Source organism: Vanessa tameamea, chromosome 28 (genome assembly GCF_037043105.1).
Source record: "Vanessa tameamea isolate UH-Manoa-2023 chromosome 28, ilVanTame1 primary haplotype, whole genome shotgun sequence".
NCBI classification, from domain to species: Eukaryota; Metazoa; Arthropoda; class Insecta; order Lepidoptera; family Nymphalidae; genus Vanessa; species Vanessa tameamea.
The window spans coordinates 675,707-691,596 of NC_087336.1; the positions used below are offsets into that span (position 1 = coordinate 675,707).

Genomic DNA, 15,890 nt, shown 5'->3' on the forward strand with positions numbered 1-15,890 from the left:
CTCGTAAAAGCCTACTTGAATAATGTATACTTTGATTTTGACTCTCCCTCCCATATCATCACCAAATCCACGCAAATCAAACAACTAATATATATATAATTTAGGTAATAACTATTGACCTCCCAATTCTGGTTCAAGCTTACCAGATATTTCGTTTCCAATCGAGAGTTTTCCGAGAAACAATCACATGCATTTGCTGTTAAGGAAAATCGTTTACGCTGAAATGATGAATTGTGTTCGTGATTTCATTTAAAGACTCGGAATCAAACATCGCATTTGTTACCGATTTGCGGATTCGATTCGAAATCGACTGCGTTGTCGATTTTGGACACAAGTTAAGTTATCTGGAAATGTCACAATAAGGCCTCTTATCATTTAGATTATAAACTTCGAATCTTATTCCGCCACGTTGATTCAATACGGTTCGGTGGACACTCATGTACGCTACATGAGTATCGTGAATTTCCATACCACTAAATAAACTAGGGTGTTATGTCACATGTGGCTGTACCGGTTACAGCCACAGAAACCCTTCAATTACATTTTTTTTTACATACATTAACAGCCCCTGTAAATTTCCCACCGCTGGTCTAAGGCCTCCTCTCCCTTTGAGGAGAAGGTTTTGAAGTATATTCCACCACGCTGCTCCAATGCGGGTTGGTGGAATACACATGTGGCAGAATTTCGTCGAAATTAGACCCATGCAGGTTTCCTAACGATATTTCCCTTAACCGCCGAGCACGAGATGAATTATAAACACAAATTAAGCACATGAATATTCAGTGGTGCTTGCCTGGGTTTGAACCCGCAATCATCGGTTAAGATGTACGCGTTCTAACCACTGGGCCATCTCGGCTCTAAACCCTTCAAACCGGAACACAATTATACTAAGTATTAACGTTGGGTAGTAGAACATCTAAATGTTTTAATCGCACACGTAATATAACATAATCACACATACCAGGTGACGTAGCGTAGGGGTCATGGTGGTAGGGCGGCGGCGGTGGCGGTTGGTAGTAGCCCGCCGCCCACTCGCCGCCGTAGTACGGCTCCTGGTAGCCAGCGCTGTTGCCGGCCCCCTTCGGAGACGCGTACCGGCTGGGCGAGTCGTGACCGAATTCATCGCTGCCATACTGTAAAATAAAAATATATATATATAAGTACTTGTTAATACATTATTTATGTATAAAAAATACATAACCTTTATGTATTATATACAATTAGAGTTGTGAGTTAGAGTGTATCTCTGGATGGTTTATATCGGATCCAGTAGGAGGCGCTGAGATTTGGTTTAAGGGAAACGAAACCCAAAAAAAAGTCAACAGTTATTTCAATCCGAACGTATTCGGGGTATGTTGTTCTTTATATTAAAAATAATTTAACTAGTATAATGAAATCGTTGTATTATAAAACATACTTAGATATAATTATACATCTATACATATAATAAAATTTAAGTGTCTGTTTGTAATATTAAAATAACCGCTTTTTACTAAATGCATATGTTGTATGTATATACGGTACATATACCTAAATAACATCTTTTTAAATTTTTGTCTGTCTGTCTGTTTGTTCCGGCTACACCGATTTTAATGGGACTTTCACTAGCTGATGTAATAAGGAGTAACTTGGGCTACAACAATAACTTTTCTGTTAAATTCAAACGCGAACGAAGTCGCGGGCCCAGCTCGTCTTAAATAAATTAATCATTGTACCTTTAAAAGGTAACGTAAAAATATTCATCATCATTTCATACCATATTATTCATCTCGATGGGTAAAATCTTCAAAATTAATATTATCTGGTTTTCACGAAGATGAACTACTAAACTTCTTGGTGGTATTTTTCGAAAGAATTTATATATTCCATACCGGTGATCGCTTTAAATCTAATTTAATTTAAACTTATCTAATTTAATTTGCAAAAAAAATCAACCATTTTTTGGTAAGTAGTTACCATCGACCGTAGACATCGGCGCTGTAAGAAATTTTAACCAAACCATACTGGGCCATTGGGCAAACCAACGATATACCATTTTAACAACAGTACCTTTATAAACGAATGATATATATTTAGAGCCCACAGTAAAGTCATTGGATATAATAACACGAAACGGCTTATAGAGATTTGCTTTACGCATTATAGAGACGAAAACGTACATTCATAATTGCAAAGGAAAGTCGGACAAGGGACATTAATATCATAGATAATTTCCGTATCTGGCGTTCAGAAAGCGACAATCACGAACCGAACTCACAATAGACCTCACTGCGACATTACAATTTTATAGGAAACTGGCGATCCGACCCGGCTTCGCACGGATAAGTAAAGTAAATTATATCATATCTTATATATTAATAGCGTAATTGTTGTAAATAACAAAATATAGATAGGCACACGAACGCCATCTTTTGGCAGCTATGTGAACTAAGTAATGTTCGTTCGTTCTTTTGTTTTAATAAAAGAGTCAGTCGTTGACAAATCCGTTGCAAGCAAGTTGTTTTATTTTATCTCACAGTAATCCGATTTTTGTCCCCGTGATCATGGGACGACAGCTGCATGTAGAAGATCGGTTATGAAGAGGTCCAGACGTAGATGTGCTGAGAATTAAAGAGGATTCTTGATCGCAATTTACTAAAAAGTTACAATTTAACACAGAATAAATTTTAGAGAGCGGAAAAAAGTTACTTGCCGGTTAAGGAGCGGCACTACGGCTGTATAAGAAAAAAATAATTAAAAACACAAAAAAAATTAAAGTAAATTGTTTTCGAAAACCCAATTCTATTTGAACTAATTTATACAATTTGACAACAAAGATTTCATTTAAAAAAAAATTCATAATTTTGGCGCCAAATGTCGATGAGTGACTTGCAGTTTAAAATGAAATCATAATAAAACCTGTCATTGCTTTTGATAACCTTAAAAAAAATATTCTAAATAAACGCGAAGTTTCGCGGAAGACCTACTAATACTAAACCTAATATATACAATTTATACTCTATAGCACTGATCGTTTAGAATTGTATTTGTAATTCCGAAGATTACAAAAAAAAAGATTACCTAAAAAGAAAAATTTATATGTAGGGGACATATTACTTTTTATATATATGTAAAGATTTATAAACGTGAGGCAGTTTAGTACAATTTGAGATACAACAAACTCAAACTCAAATTCCTTTAATCAATATGGAAGCATTAAACTTACTTATTGATAGTCAAATTAAACACTACCGCCGGCTCGGAAAAGGAAACACCCCGACCTGAGAAGAACCGGCGAAAGAAACTCAGCGGGTCTTTTTTTGTCAAACTAATTGAATACATATATTTAATATGTAACATATTTTTCGAACATGTTCTATATGTTGTTTCCAACGTTAACATTTCTGTTTTGTGCGTTAATCTCACAAAATCTACTTAAACGATCCGAGACTAACTAATTAACCCGGAATCACCCGTAGATTTTTGTAGGCTATAATTTTTTTTAAAAGATTCTTTATGTATGTAATTATTTCATTTCATACAAATACTTATATACTTCGATAATTAAAATGCGCGGAATTAATTTTCGCTGGTTATCATGAAGAAACAGTACTATTACATTTAATTTAATCTTTGAATAATAATTATAAAAATCAATTAATTCTTTAACATTTATAAAAGCCAACTCGAATTAGTTTATGTCGTTTTTATTAATAAGTACCATCATCTAAGACATTGATAGAATGTTACTTGTGAGATGACGTCCGACAGAGAAGTATGGGAGAAGAAGACGTGCTGCTCCGAACCCAAGTAAAATTGGGATAAGGGCATGATGATGATGATGACCTTAAACATCGATGACATTGAGCTGGTAGCACCTAGTGTTACACAAAACTAATCTAATTGAGATATTAAACACAATGTATTTTAATTACCAAGATAAAAACCTCGGACCATGATAAATCACTTACATTAAAATGTATTAAATGAGTAATTATATACAAGATTGTGCAATCAATCGCAGACCGATAACATACGGACAACAGGTACCGGTTGGCGTATTGGCGAATCGATATGCCGTATTATAAATGAAGATATAATCATTAAAAACTGTTGGAGACGTGCAAATTTTTTATTGATTTTAAAATGATAAAGATCAGATTTTACCCGCTCGGCGAACGGCGAACGGCGAGGCTATTTTATTATATATATATATATATATATATGTATATATAAACATATATACATTGGCATTGACATCACCAATGCGCCACCAACCTTGGACACTGGCTTACTCACTCTTCAAACCGAAACAACTATACTCTAAGTATTGCTGATGGCGTTAAAATATATTATGATGAACGGGTGCCACCTACTCAGACGCTGCATGGCTCGCACAAAGCACTGCCACCAAGTACCTATATTTGTATATATAATATGTATTTCCCTATATTCAATTTCATTCAATAAACCCACCGACTCGTAGCGGACTTGCGTGATGGAATGAACTCCTAATCCACCTTCTTCTATCAAAAATTACAATCTTAAATTATTTTTCAAGAACATATACAACAATACAATACAATATGTTTATGTGTATAAACATTAATTATAATATACGGTTAAAGCGTTCAAGCAAAGTGTCTCCTCGGTCGTGTTCGACCGCGGAATCGAACCTCATATATGGCTAGCTGACTTGTCAAGCGTTTCCCGTTAAAGCTTATGAGCATAAAGTACACCGCTGACTCAACTTAACTATACAGATTGTAAATTCAATATGGAATAAGCGGACATTCATTTAAATTGCTTTTATATTACTAAATAATTTAAAGAGTCTCCAAAACTATTAAAATTATGGTGATTAGCACCTTCAGTTCTTGGTTACGGTCACGAGTCATGAGCGTGACGTACGATAGTGCACATGTGTGTGCAAACGCGTGCAGTCTCTAGACTCTTGCATTCGTTATCTGATGGTACCATAATTCACCACGACCGCAGAGGTCGTAGAAAAAAATCTTGCCTACGCAACATCATGGACCGAAATCGTGAGTGCCGCTGAGCTGTTCTGTCTGGTGAGGTAAGGGAGGATTACGCGAAACTAACTGCCAATTTTTGCTGGTTGGAGGAGCACCCGAAGAAGAAGAAACTAACAACTCGTCCCGAATTCGCTCGTCTATGTGACAGATCCTATCATACAGAATTTTTACGAAACTTTAAGGAAGGACGAAGGAATAATTTACCCCCGTTTTTGCAACATTTTTCCTTAATAACCCCAATCGTTGTAGCGTGACGGTATATAGATCTATAGCCTACTTCGATATATGGACTATCAAACACTGAAAGAATTTTTGAAATCGGACCAGTAGTTCCTTATATTAACGCGTTCGACTAAACAAACACTTCAAATAAACTTTATAGTATCGAAAAACGACTTATCTTTTTCCAAACAAAATCACCTACAACACTAACATTAATTACGTAACAAATATATACGCGGACTCTTAGCTACCCGCGTGATTCAGGCCTCAAGTGTAAGTCATTATATATTACCGTTTACAATATTAGTGTAGTATTGTCCTCTATAAGGAGCGGCTAAGCATAATTGCTAATGACAAACTATTCGTTAAGTGTTGACCAAAATTTAAAGTATCTCTACTGAGCTTATACATTTGAATATAGTTAAATTTCTAATCGATAGAGCTTAGTACCCATTTGGGTAGTAGCTACAAATACCAATCATAATCTACCACCAAACAGTACCACCACAATACTCGCTGGTCGGTCTTAAAAGATCGCGATCGCGACTTAAACGGTATTTCATAACAGTCATCCTGCTTTTATGACACAGATGCATATTAACTGGGATTCTTGAAGTTTTGATTAGATTCTTTAGGATATCTTTAAACGATTTAAGAATCTTTATACAAAAGAAAATAATAGTCAACTTTTATTAAAATGATCAGATTTTCAGATACTTTAGAACTGTTTTTTCATTGTTTGAAAATAAGAATATTTCATTAAACGTTTTTTCGTTAATTCCGTGATCGAGTCGATGTAGAAAATTTTCATTAGTTTTCTATGTTGTCTTGGGTCTGGGTGTTTGTGGTACCGTCGTTACTTCTGATTTTCCATAACACGAGTGCTTTAGCTACTTACATTGAGATCAGAGTGATGTATGTGATGTTGTCCAATATTTATATTTATTTATTAAAAATTATCGTACTGGATATTTATTAAAGCAAACGTTTTTGGAATCGGTTTAAATTGTTTAATAAATCAACAAAGAAAACAAAAATAAAGTCTTATATGTGTACGCTATATCCTTATATTAATCGCACAACCTAACTAACCTAACATATATATATATATATAACTCCTTAAAAATTCCTCACACGTCATTTAAAAACGGTTAGTTTGATCGAAGAGCGTAAAATCGACTCGAGATCGGCGCGCGCGCAGACATTAAACTCAACAATAGACTCTGACTCATTAATTCCGAGACTCGATCGAGAACAAATTATTTTTTAGAAAAATTTGATTACATCCTTCCCTGAATTCCATTACGGTTACATTAAATACATTCGTTTGAGCATTACTTTGTCTCGAGTTTATATTTAAACTGTGACGTCACCGGTGACGATTCAAAAGTGCTTTTATATACCTACTTGAATAAAGAATATTTTGATTTGATTTGATTTTATACTTGGTAGAAATTAAATGAAGACACCAAATTCATTTTTATAACCTAACTTATACATACAAATATATATACTTATTTATTTATTTGTATTTCAAATGTTGAAAAGGAGTAACATCTTAATTTCTTGACGGTTCTTCTCAGTAGAGTTTACATTCTGAACCGGCGGTAGAGTTCTCTAAAATGACTATTTAAAAGTGCTTGTAAAATCTTACTTGTTTAAGGTATATTTTGATTTTTATATAATCTTAAAAACACCGACTAGAACATGAACAGGTAGATCTACTGCCATCCAGAGCATCCTAAACATTCTAAAGTCCCACACATACCGATAAAACCTTATTTGGGCACAGTTTAACGCATGGTGGTTGTTTTCTTGCTCCCTTGGAAATAAGTTATACTATAAAAAGAATCCGAGCCAAGCACAGAAAGGATACACAATCATATAATCTCACTGACGCATCCCTGGGTCGTTTCCTGTGGGATGAATTAGAACAACAGCCTATGTCATGAGCGACAGCGATTTAAAACGAATCAATTTTAAAATCCATCATTTCACCATCGAAAAAACTATAATTTTATCGTGAGAATATAAAATATTCTAGATACGTTTACGTCATGTTGCCCGTGTTCGACGAAGTCAAAGCCAATCCGACCAATGAAACCGTGGTTTCCCACGGAATTGACGCGATTTCATTGGTCGAGAGCTTGAGTAATCTATTATATTCATTATGGATTCGGAAAAATGGCGTTTTAAACGTCAACGAAGCTGTTATCGATACTACGGAAGTTAAAATTATTGTATTATAAGAGAATACTAGTATTTTATAATATCGCTGAGTTTAAAGGTAAATCTAAGGTTTGTCTATCTTTATTCTTCCTTCGTTTGGAATTGTGTATAGAGGTTTCTCTCAGGGGCAATTAGAGTTTAATCGTCCAAGAGCTAACAAAAACTCAAATACAGTAACAGCCCGTAAATTTCCCTCAAAGGGAGAGAAGGCCTTAGCCCAGCAGTGGGAAGTTAGGAGCATATTCCACCACGCTGCTCCAATGCGGGTTGGTGGATTCACATGTGGCAGAATTTCGTTGAAATTAGACACATGCTGGTTTCCTCACGATGTTTTCCTTCACCGCCGAGCACGAGATGAATTATAAACACAAATTAAGCACATGAATATTCACTGGTTCTTGCCTGGGCTTAAATCCGCAATCATTAGTTAAGATGCACGCGTTCTAACCACTGGGCCATCTCAGCTCTCAAAAAGACTCAAATACGCACATACAATAATATTTATCGTTAAAGAAAACACCCAATCGAATTGAAGACTTTTTTAAATATATTAAAAGCTCATACATTGGACCAAACGACTAGAGGGATATGTTTTTTTTGTACAAGAAATGCATTAGTAGTTACCCATGACATAATTATTGTTACATTTTAATTAATTACTGGATGTTCATGTTATTTATACATAACGGCCCAGTGGTTAGAAAGCGTGAATTAACCGAAGATTGCGGGTTCAAACTCAGACGAACACCTCTGAATTTTCACGTGTTCAATTACTGTTTATAAAATTTGAAAAACTATCATCATTACCATCGTTGGGAAACATGCTTATGTTGAAAGAAATTGTCTGACATGCATATATTTCACTCGTATTAAAGCGTGCCTTCTAAAGTACCCAAGCCTTTGTCCAGCCGTGGGAAAAATATGCATCGCCACAATGAACAAAATATAACATAAACATAACATAATCAGCCTGTAAATTTCCCACTGCTGGGCTAAGGCCTCCTCTCCCGTTGAGGAGAAGGTATGGAGCATATTCCACCACGCTGCTCCAATGCGGGTTGGTGGAATACACATGTGGCAGAATTTCGTTGAAATTAGACACATGCAGGTTTCCTCACGATGTTTTCCTTCACCGCCGAGCACGAGATGAATTATAAACAAATTAAGCACATGTAAATTCAGTGGTGCCTGCCTGGGTTTGAACCCGAAATCATCGGTTAAGATGCACGCGTTCTAACCACTGGGCCATCTCGGCTACAAACCGAACCGAACAAAATAAACCTTATCAAATTAGAAATAAGTATAAAAATCGTTTGAATTACACAAAAATCTTACAAAAACCTGTATGTGTATAATAATTTATAACGCACCCTATTCACAAGCGACCCCTAACTGCACCTTCTAACGCGTCAATTATAAGTCTCGCGTTACGCAAATCCATTAGTCCGAAATCGAACCTAAGTATCGAATTGCGTTTCACTTCGATTTTTATCCGATAGGCATTGATAGGCGTTTATGTTGAATCAGTTATCAACTCTCTTCGGATTGGAATTAAAAAAAAAAAACTCTGAAACACCTTACTTTGTTTAAGTAAGCCGTTTCAAACACTTAAATAGTCAGATTACATAATATAAAGTAACAAAAATCTAATTTTCTAAATCGGTTTATAAACGACGTATGCTGTACTGACAGGCTTTTTTGCAGTCGTTTAAAAAATAATTTAAACTTAAAATGACCACGGATTTATAATTTAGACCGGATATTTTAGTGGCATATTCTGCTTATTAAAAAAAAACTACAAACAGTCCAAAAATATATCTAAACTAAAAATCGACTTCATTTACGTATGTATATATTATATTCATATATTTAAACCTAAACCCTTGTATTAAAAATTGCGATCGCCGAGACGAATCAACGATATCGTTTGAAAACAAAATACACAGAATGTTTATAAACTCCGTGCTATTTTTACAGCCGTGATTGCACAGTAGAGCCGAGATGGCCCAGTGGTTAGAACGCGTGCATCTTAACCGATGATTTCGGGTTCAAACCCAGGCAAGTACCACTGAATATTCATGTGCTTAATTTGTGTTTATAATTCATCTCGTGCTCGGCGGTGAAGGAAAACATCGTGAGGAAACCTGCATGGGTCTAATTTCAACGAAATTCTGCCACATGTGTATTCCACCAACCCGCATTGGAGCAGCGTGGTGGAATATGCTCCAAACCTTCTCCTCAGAGGGAGAGGAGGCCTTAGCCCAGCAGTGGGAAACTTAGAGACTGCTTATGATGGTCCAGTGATTAGCAGGTGTGAATCTCTACTTAAGCTTACTGAATTCATGTGTAAATTCATAACGTACTCTGCGGTGAAGGAAAGTAACACGAGGTAACCTGCACGTGGTGAATCAGAATCGGGCACGTACATACATGGATCTGCATTGAAGCAGCGTGTCGGAGTCAACTTCTAACCTTCTCTTCATTAGGGAGACTTTTGACCAGCAGTGTACCAGCAGTGTGACGTGAACTTTACTTTTTTTTCTATTTCGATGTATTTTAAAAACAGGCTAAAATATACTTATAGCATCAAGACATTCATGTTTACATTTGAAATTATTTCACCAATTACAATGTTATCATAACACCTCCCACCACATAGAGGGGACCCGCGGCTAATCGGGAACGAGTACATTGACCTCTTAAAGTCGGAACGTCGAACGCTCACGTATACGCGCAAGTAGCGTAAATTAAAATAATTAATTTATAAATTATTAAAAAGCCGACTTGGCCCAGTGATTGGAATTGAATCTTGAACCACTTGAATCTTAATCGAAGACAACGGATTCGCACTCAGGGAAGCACCACTGAAAGCAGAATGAATCAAAATATACTTTATTCGAGTAAGTTTTCACAGGCATTTTAGGATCGTAAATTTATAGAATTATACTGAACTTAAGCTACCACCGGTTCGGAGTAAAGATTCAACCGAGAACAACCAGCAAGGTACCAAGTAGCTACTAACTAAAGCTTGTCATTATAAAACAAACAGAAAAAAAAACAATAGATAAACAGAGGACAAAAAGGCACTGAACTCTCGCCTTTGGCCATTTGTATTAAAATAATGAACAATAATATTCTCACGTTCTACCGTATTGTTTAATTCAATCAAAGTAATATTAAAAAAAAAAAAAAAAAGACGCCAATTACGTATGTATCACCAAATAAAAAAAAAACACCACGACACGTGAGAAAACAAATCAAATAACAAATAAATAAATCACAAAGTTTACACACGTAACGATAAAATTTGAAAAAAAAAACCACCGTCGTGTAATTAGGAAATTTAAAATCGTATTTGAAGTCATCATTAACACCGTTAAGACCTTTTACGACATAATAAATCTGAGAATAAAATCTATTATCTATATCTAGGAAATAATAGTAATATAATTAACCAACTACGCTACATACGAGGCTATCAAAATGTCAGTCGATAACAATAACTATGTCACAAATACTACGCTCAAAGACATAGTAAATACTCGCGGCCAGAACGCGTAACGCTCCCATCCACCCCCCCCCTTTCCTCGTCTAATTATAACACGTTAGCGTATCACTAAAACACGCCTATACTCTATTCGATGTAAATCCCTACTAATATTTTAAATTCGAAAGTAACTTGTCCTCGATCAAGATGAAATTTTGTTCGTTGATAGTTTGAGTTCCGGGAAAAACATAGTATTTTTTTTTTTTTTAATTTCATTCCTCGAGGATAAATTGCGCGCACTCAAAGCCGCGATTTCAACTAGTTTATCATAATCAACAAGCAAAAAAAAATCTTTTTTTTTTTTTTTCAGTGGATGACACTTACGTAGATATTTAGAACATATTTGCTTTAAGTAGAATATTATTCTAGAGCTATTATGTAAGAACACGCCCACCAAATAATATAAAAGAAAAATGTCAGAAGGTTATATGCGACATTTTTACTAATATTATAAACGTGGAAGTAGCTCTGTATGTCTGTTACACACACGGCAAAACCACTGAATCGGTTGGAGCGACGTGAACTTGAACTCCTTGGACGGAGATAGGCTAGTTTTTTGAGGGTACTGTTAGAGATACAAGTTCTTGAACCAATTTCGGCACAAACTGAATTCCAAGCGGGCGAAGCCTTGAGTTCATCTGGTTGACTATATTAAATATATACATAAAAATTACCTGTACAATCGTTCAAAGAAAACAAACATATTTCCGTGCCTGTAAATGTGAATCTCACGTTAATTGATTACTAACCCCACTCTCCTGGCTGGTCACCGTCGTCGGCAGACCATGCTCCTCGTTGTATCTTCGCCTCGCCCTATGCCTGAGTAGGGCTGAAGCATCCGGCTGTCCAAACTGAAAGATCTGCTCATCTTTCCCACTCATAAAAACTCTCTCCGCATATTCGGCCTGGTACTCCTTGTTCTTCACCAAGAAATCTGTGCTTATGAACTCGTCCCGAGCGCCGTCTAGGATCTCAGACGATAGCCGAAGCGTATCCGATGTTTGCCGAAGATTGACATCGGAGTCAGTTCGGTAGTTCTCGCATATTTGGTTGAACGTGTTGAAATATTCGCTGGCTAGGTCCGTCTTGGGCTGGTACACGTCTGGAGCGGGTGGGGGGTCCGCGGGGAGGAAGTTCTGGTCCATGTTCATATTGTGACGCATAGCCATATCTCCGACGACATCACTCACTTTTATCAGTTTGTCTTTCGTTTGTTTGAATTACTTTTATAAATTTCACGTATTAAAAAAAAAAAAATCACTAATCACTTGGTCGAGTGTAAAAGTCTAACCTAAAATATATTATTTTGATGTTTACTTCGGGTTGTAAGGGTCGGTGCACATCTGGTGAAGCGCGGGTTGTAAAACGCGGTTCATACGACAACACGCGACGAATGTGCTCTAATCGAGTCTATTGCGGGATCATAAGGTGCTTCTTAAACTTGTCGATCAGCGACGATCAAATATCCATTTGGCTATGCCGAGCTGCTTTAGTAAGTAGCATTTGTTCGATCTGTATTTTAAGTTAAACTATCCGATCGATTTTCTTCGAAAGCATTAAAACATTCCAAGCCGATCGACTAATTAAAAAGCACGTTAACGTTACCTTTTATCCAATTAGATAGGTAATCTCAAACAAATCCGATTATATATTTCTAAACATTAATAATCATTTAAAAAAAATCGTAGTCACCGCCAGATGTGCGCCGCGCCTTACAACACGAACGAACTTAAGAGACGAGCGTTCAATCGACCGCCCAAGCGTCCGACCGCAGATTTATGTAAACAATAACCTTTTTTTGTCAAGTGCTTAAATCTGCGCTCAGAGACGCCGACTCTGACAGACAAGTCGTAATAGACTCTATCCTTAATAGAAGCTGTCCAAAAAAAAAAACTTTACGCATTTCTTAAAATTCATTTATCAAAGTAAATTTATACATTTAACAGTTCGAGAAAGTGTTCAAAATGCCTATGTTGCTAAATTAAACAAAAATGATTGAATAATGCTCGTGTGCGAAAGGTTTAAACAATTAGTGAGTTCATGGTCGACAGCACACCTTGGGAATGAAACGATCGCCTCCTGGCTGTTCCTATTGATATTGAATATTTGTAAATAATCACAAATTCAGTTTCGTTCGCCGGTTTTCCTTAGGTCGGGGTATTTTCTTTTCCGAACCTGTGATGGTGTTTGGTTTGACAATAAATAAGTCAGCGAATGCTTCTGTGTTGAATAAAGGAATTTGATTTGATTTAGAAGTCCAGGCAGGATATATATATACATATATAATTGTATTCAACTAACACAACTTTGTATTTTAAATGTTGGAAAAGAGTAACTACTGAGTTTGTTCCCGTTCCGGTTCCGGTTCTTCTCGGTAGAATCTACATTCCGAACCATTGGTAGCTTCACTTAATATAATTCTTAAAATGACACCAGTCTTATAAAAGCCTACTTGAATAAAGTATATATTGATTTTGATTTTTGATTTTGTAGATTGGTTGCGAATAATTTTTATGACCGCTTTTAAATACGATTTATATTTCTATTTAATAAGCCGTAGACTGGAATATTTATTTGTAGTTATTTCCAAAATATATTTTGTTATGAGTGAGTCATATTTAAGCTATTATTTTTACATAATTACGTTTTCTTGTAAATTATTTATTTTAACTGAAATCATATCGTTAATTCTAAAATGATTTATTTTGAATTGTTTAATACTATATTCTTCTATGTATTGAAACTTATAACACACGTAACGTAGTATCCCTTGGCAAAAATGTCTAGATATGTTTATGTATAATGTTCAATAAATAAATAACATAAATTCTTACGAAAACAATAAATCTTCTTGAACCCGAATTAATAGTTCAGTTAAATAAGTTTTATTTATATAAAATATTTATATATAAAGTTATACTTAATTTAATTATATTTTATTTATTTAATATTTTATGTACAACTGTTTAAGATCCTTATCAAAATTTGTATTATATATTTCAACATTATATATATAACCACTAGCATATGTCGTGAGCTAAGACTCACTTGTATTCATCATAAATATATGTTTAATATAATATCTCAAAAACAAAACTTAAATAGCACGGACGCAAAGGAACTGTAAAGTAATATATATTTCATATATATATTGTGCTATACCTAAAGTTAATCAGACAGAGAATCTTATAAGCAATATGCTATATAATAAAAACGGAGATTATTAAACAAAATATCATTGCAATACTTTATATTTTAAAGAAAAAACATTTCTCTACGTATTTAAACGACCATAACCGTGAAACCAATGAATCCCGTACTGAGACACCTTGCGTCTCAGGTCCCTGAGGAGAAATTTCACCGTCCTGGGAATCGAACCCCTATACGCAGATAGATCCCTTTCTCTTTGTTAACTTAAAAGAACTTTTAAGTAACAATGATTTTAAGCGTCATTTCTAAAGCTTTGCAATTTTTTATTGCAAATTATTTGTATTAAACGTTCAAAGTTATGAATATAATATCAATTTTGCAAGCTGATTGATCTATACGACTCTATTTTTTTTGATACATTGTCTTATTATAAATCCATTCACTCACGACACAATCCACGTTAAAGTATCTAATTATAAGTATATATAAGTAATAAAATAAACTTAAGAAATACAATCTAATTTTTATTTTGCTGTCCGTACTCTTCCCCTCACGCACACTAAGGCAACTCACCAATGACCAACTCTTTATATGTGTTACGATACGATCCCGAATATATCCCGTATATATCAATCGCAACTGGATCGTTGCAATTGATAGATAGACGACTGAACGGCAACGATTCGATTCGATGCGATAACTCTCAACTTTTTAATAGTACTGGGACGAAAGTCGCGATTTATACAGCCAGACATCCGACCGATTTGAAAAAGAAAAAATCCATGTAATTCAAATCCAAAAACATAACTTTGTTCGGCTTCATCGTTATGGAGTAAATTGTGCGTCCACCAAATGACCCCGTTAGTATTACGGACCGCTAATCGTAAGGTTTCCTACATAACCTAAATGCCCAAATTTGAAGAAAAAAATTAGGAATAATTCTTTAGTGTTTTACTGTTGTCTTGTTTTAATCCGATTTGAATAAACGTTTTTTCGATAGATAGCTCTACCGCTAACTAACTATAAAAGCATCATACGCCGCTCCGAAGTCCCGGGTACGATTCCCATGTAGAAAAAGTTCATTAATTTTCTATCTTGTCTTGGGTCTGGGTGTTTGTGGTACCGTCGCTACTTCTGATTTTCCATAACACAAGTGCTTTAGCTACTTACATTGGGATCAGAGTAATGTATGTGATGTTGTCCAATATATATTTATATTTATAATAATGACACGATATGTTAAGAAATATGTCGTAGACCACCAATAGCATATCATCCCCTAACACTACCCGTATAAATGATTGTTTCACTTAATAGATAAGGGATCATTGTTATATAAGCACATTTTTTACGTGTTACGAGCGTATAAAAATTATAACATACATTGTAAGGAATTAGATATATTTAACTCAAAAATTAATTTACGTCATATTATTAAACTTTAACCGTTTTCCTTGCTCTTTATACTTGCTGTTTCTGTTTTTGTTTTTAACGTAAGTTGTCATCTTTTTGTATTAATTTTAAGTGAAAACTTGATCGATTTATGTTTTTTCTTATATTTTTTTCTTACTATTAAGTGTTATTATAATTGTTTGTTTGCCAAATAAATAAATGAAACAAAAATATTTCAAGTATAGTCCAGGGCTCCTACGAGTTGTAATATTAAAAACTAGCTGTCGTCCGCGGATTCGCTCGCGTTTTAGGGATTGGTCGTCGCGTGTTAGGTC

At 35.1% G+C, this 15,890-nt stretch overlaps 1 protein-coding gene across 8 annotated transcripts in view; it reads right to left on the minus strand.

Moving 5' to 3' along the window:
* Da (daughterless) overlaps positions 1-15,890 on the minus strand; it is a 127,235-nt gene that overhangs the window by 13,807 nt on the left and 97,538 nt on the right. For 2 of the 8 annotated variants that reach the window (XM_064219530.1, XM_064219529.1), the window contains exons 1-2: positions 11,763-12,296; positions 962-1,133 (exon numbers count right to left, since the gene is read on the minus strand). In XM_064219530.1, the coding sequence (XP_064075600.1) occupies positions 962-1,133; positions 11,763-12,182 (592 nt within the window). In that variant the 5' untranslated portion in view covers positions 12,183-12,296. Of the gene's footprint in view, positions 1-961; positions 1,134-11,762; positions 12,298-15,890 lie in introns of those variants that run through there. The other 6 variants (XM_064219532.1, XM_064219531.1, XM_064219527.1 and 3 more) reach the window with 5 other exon arrangements.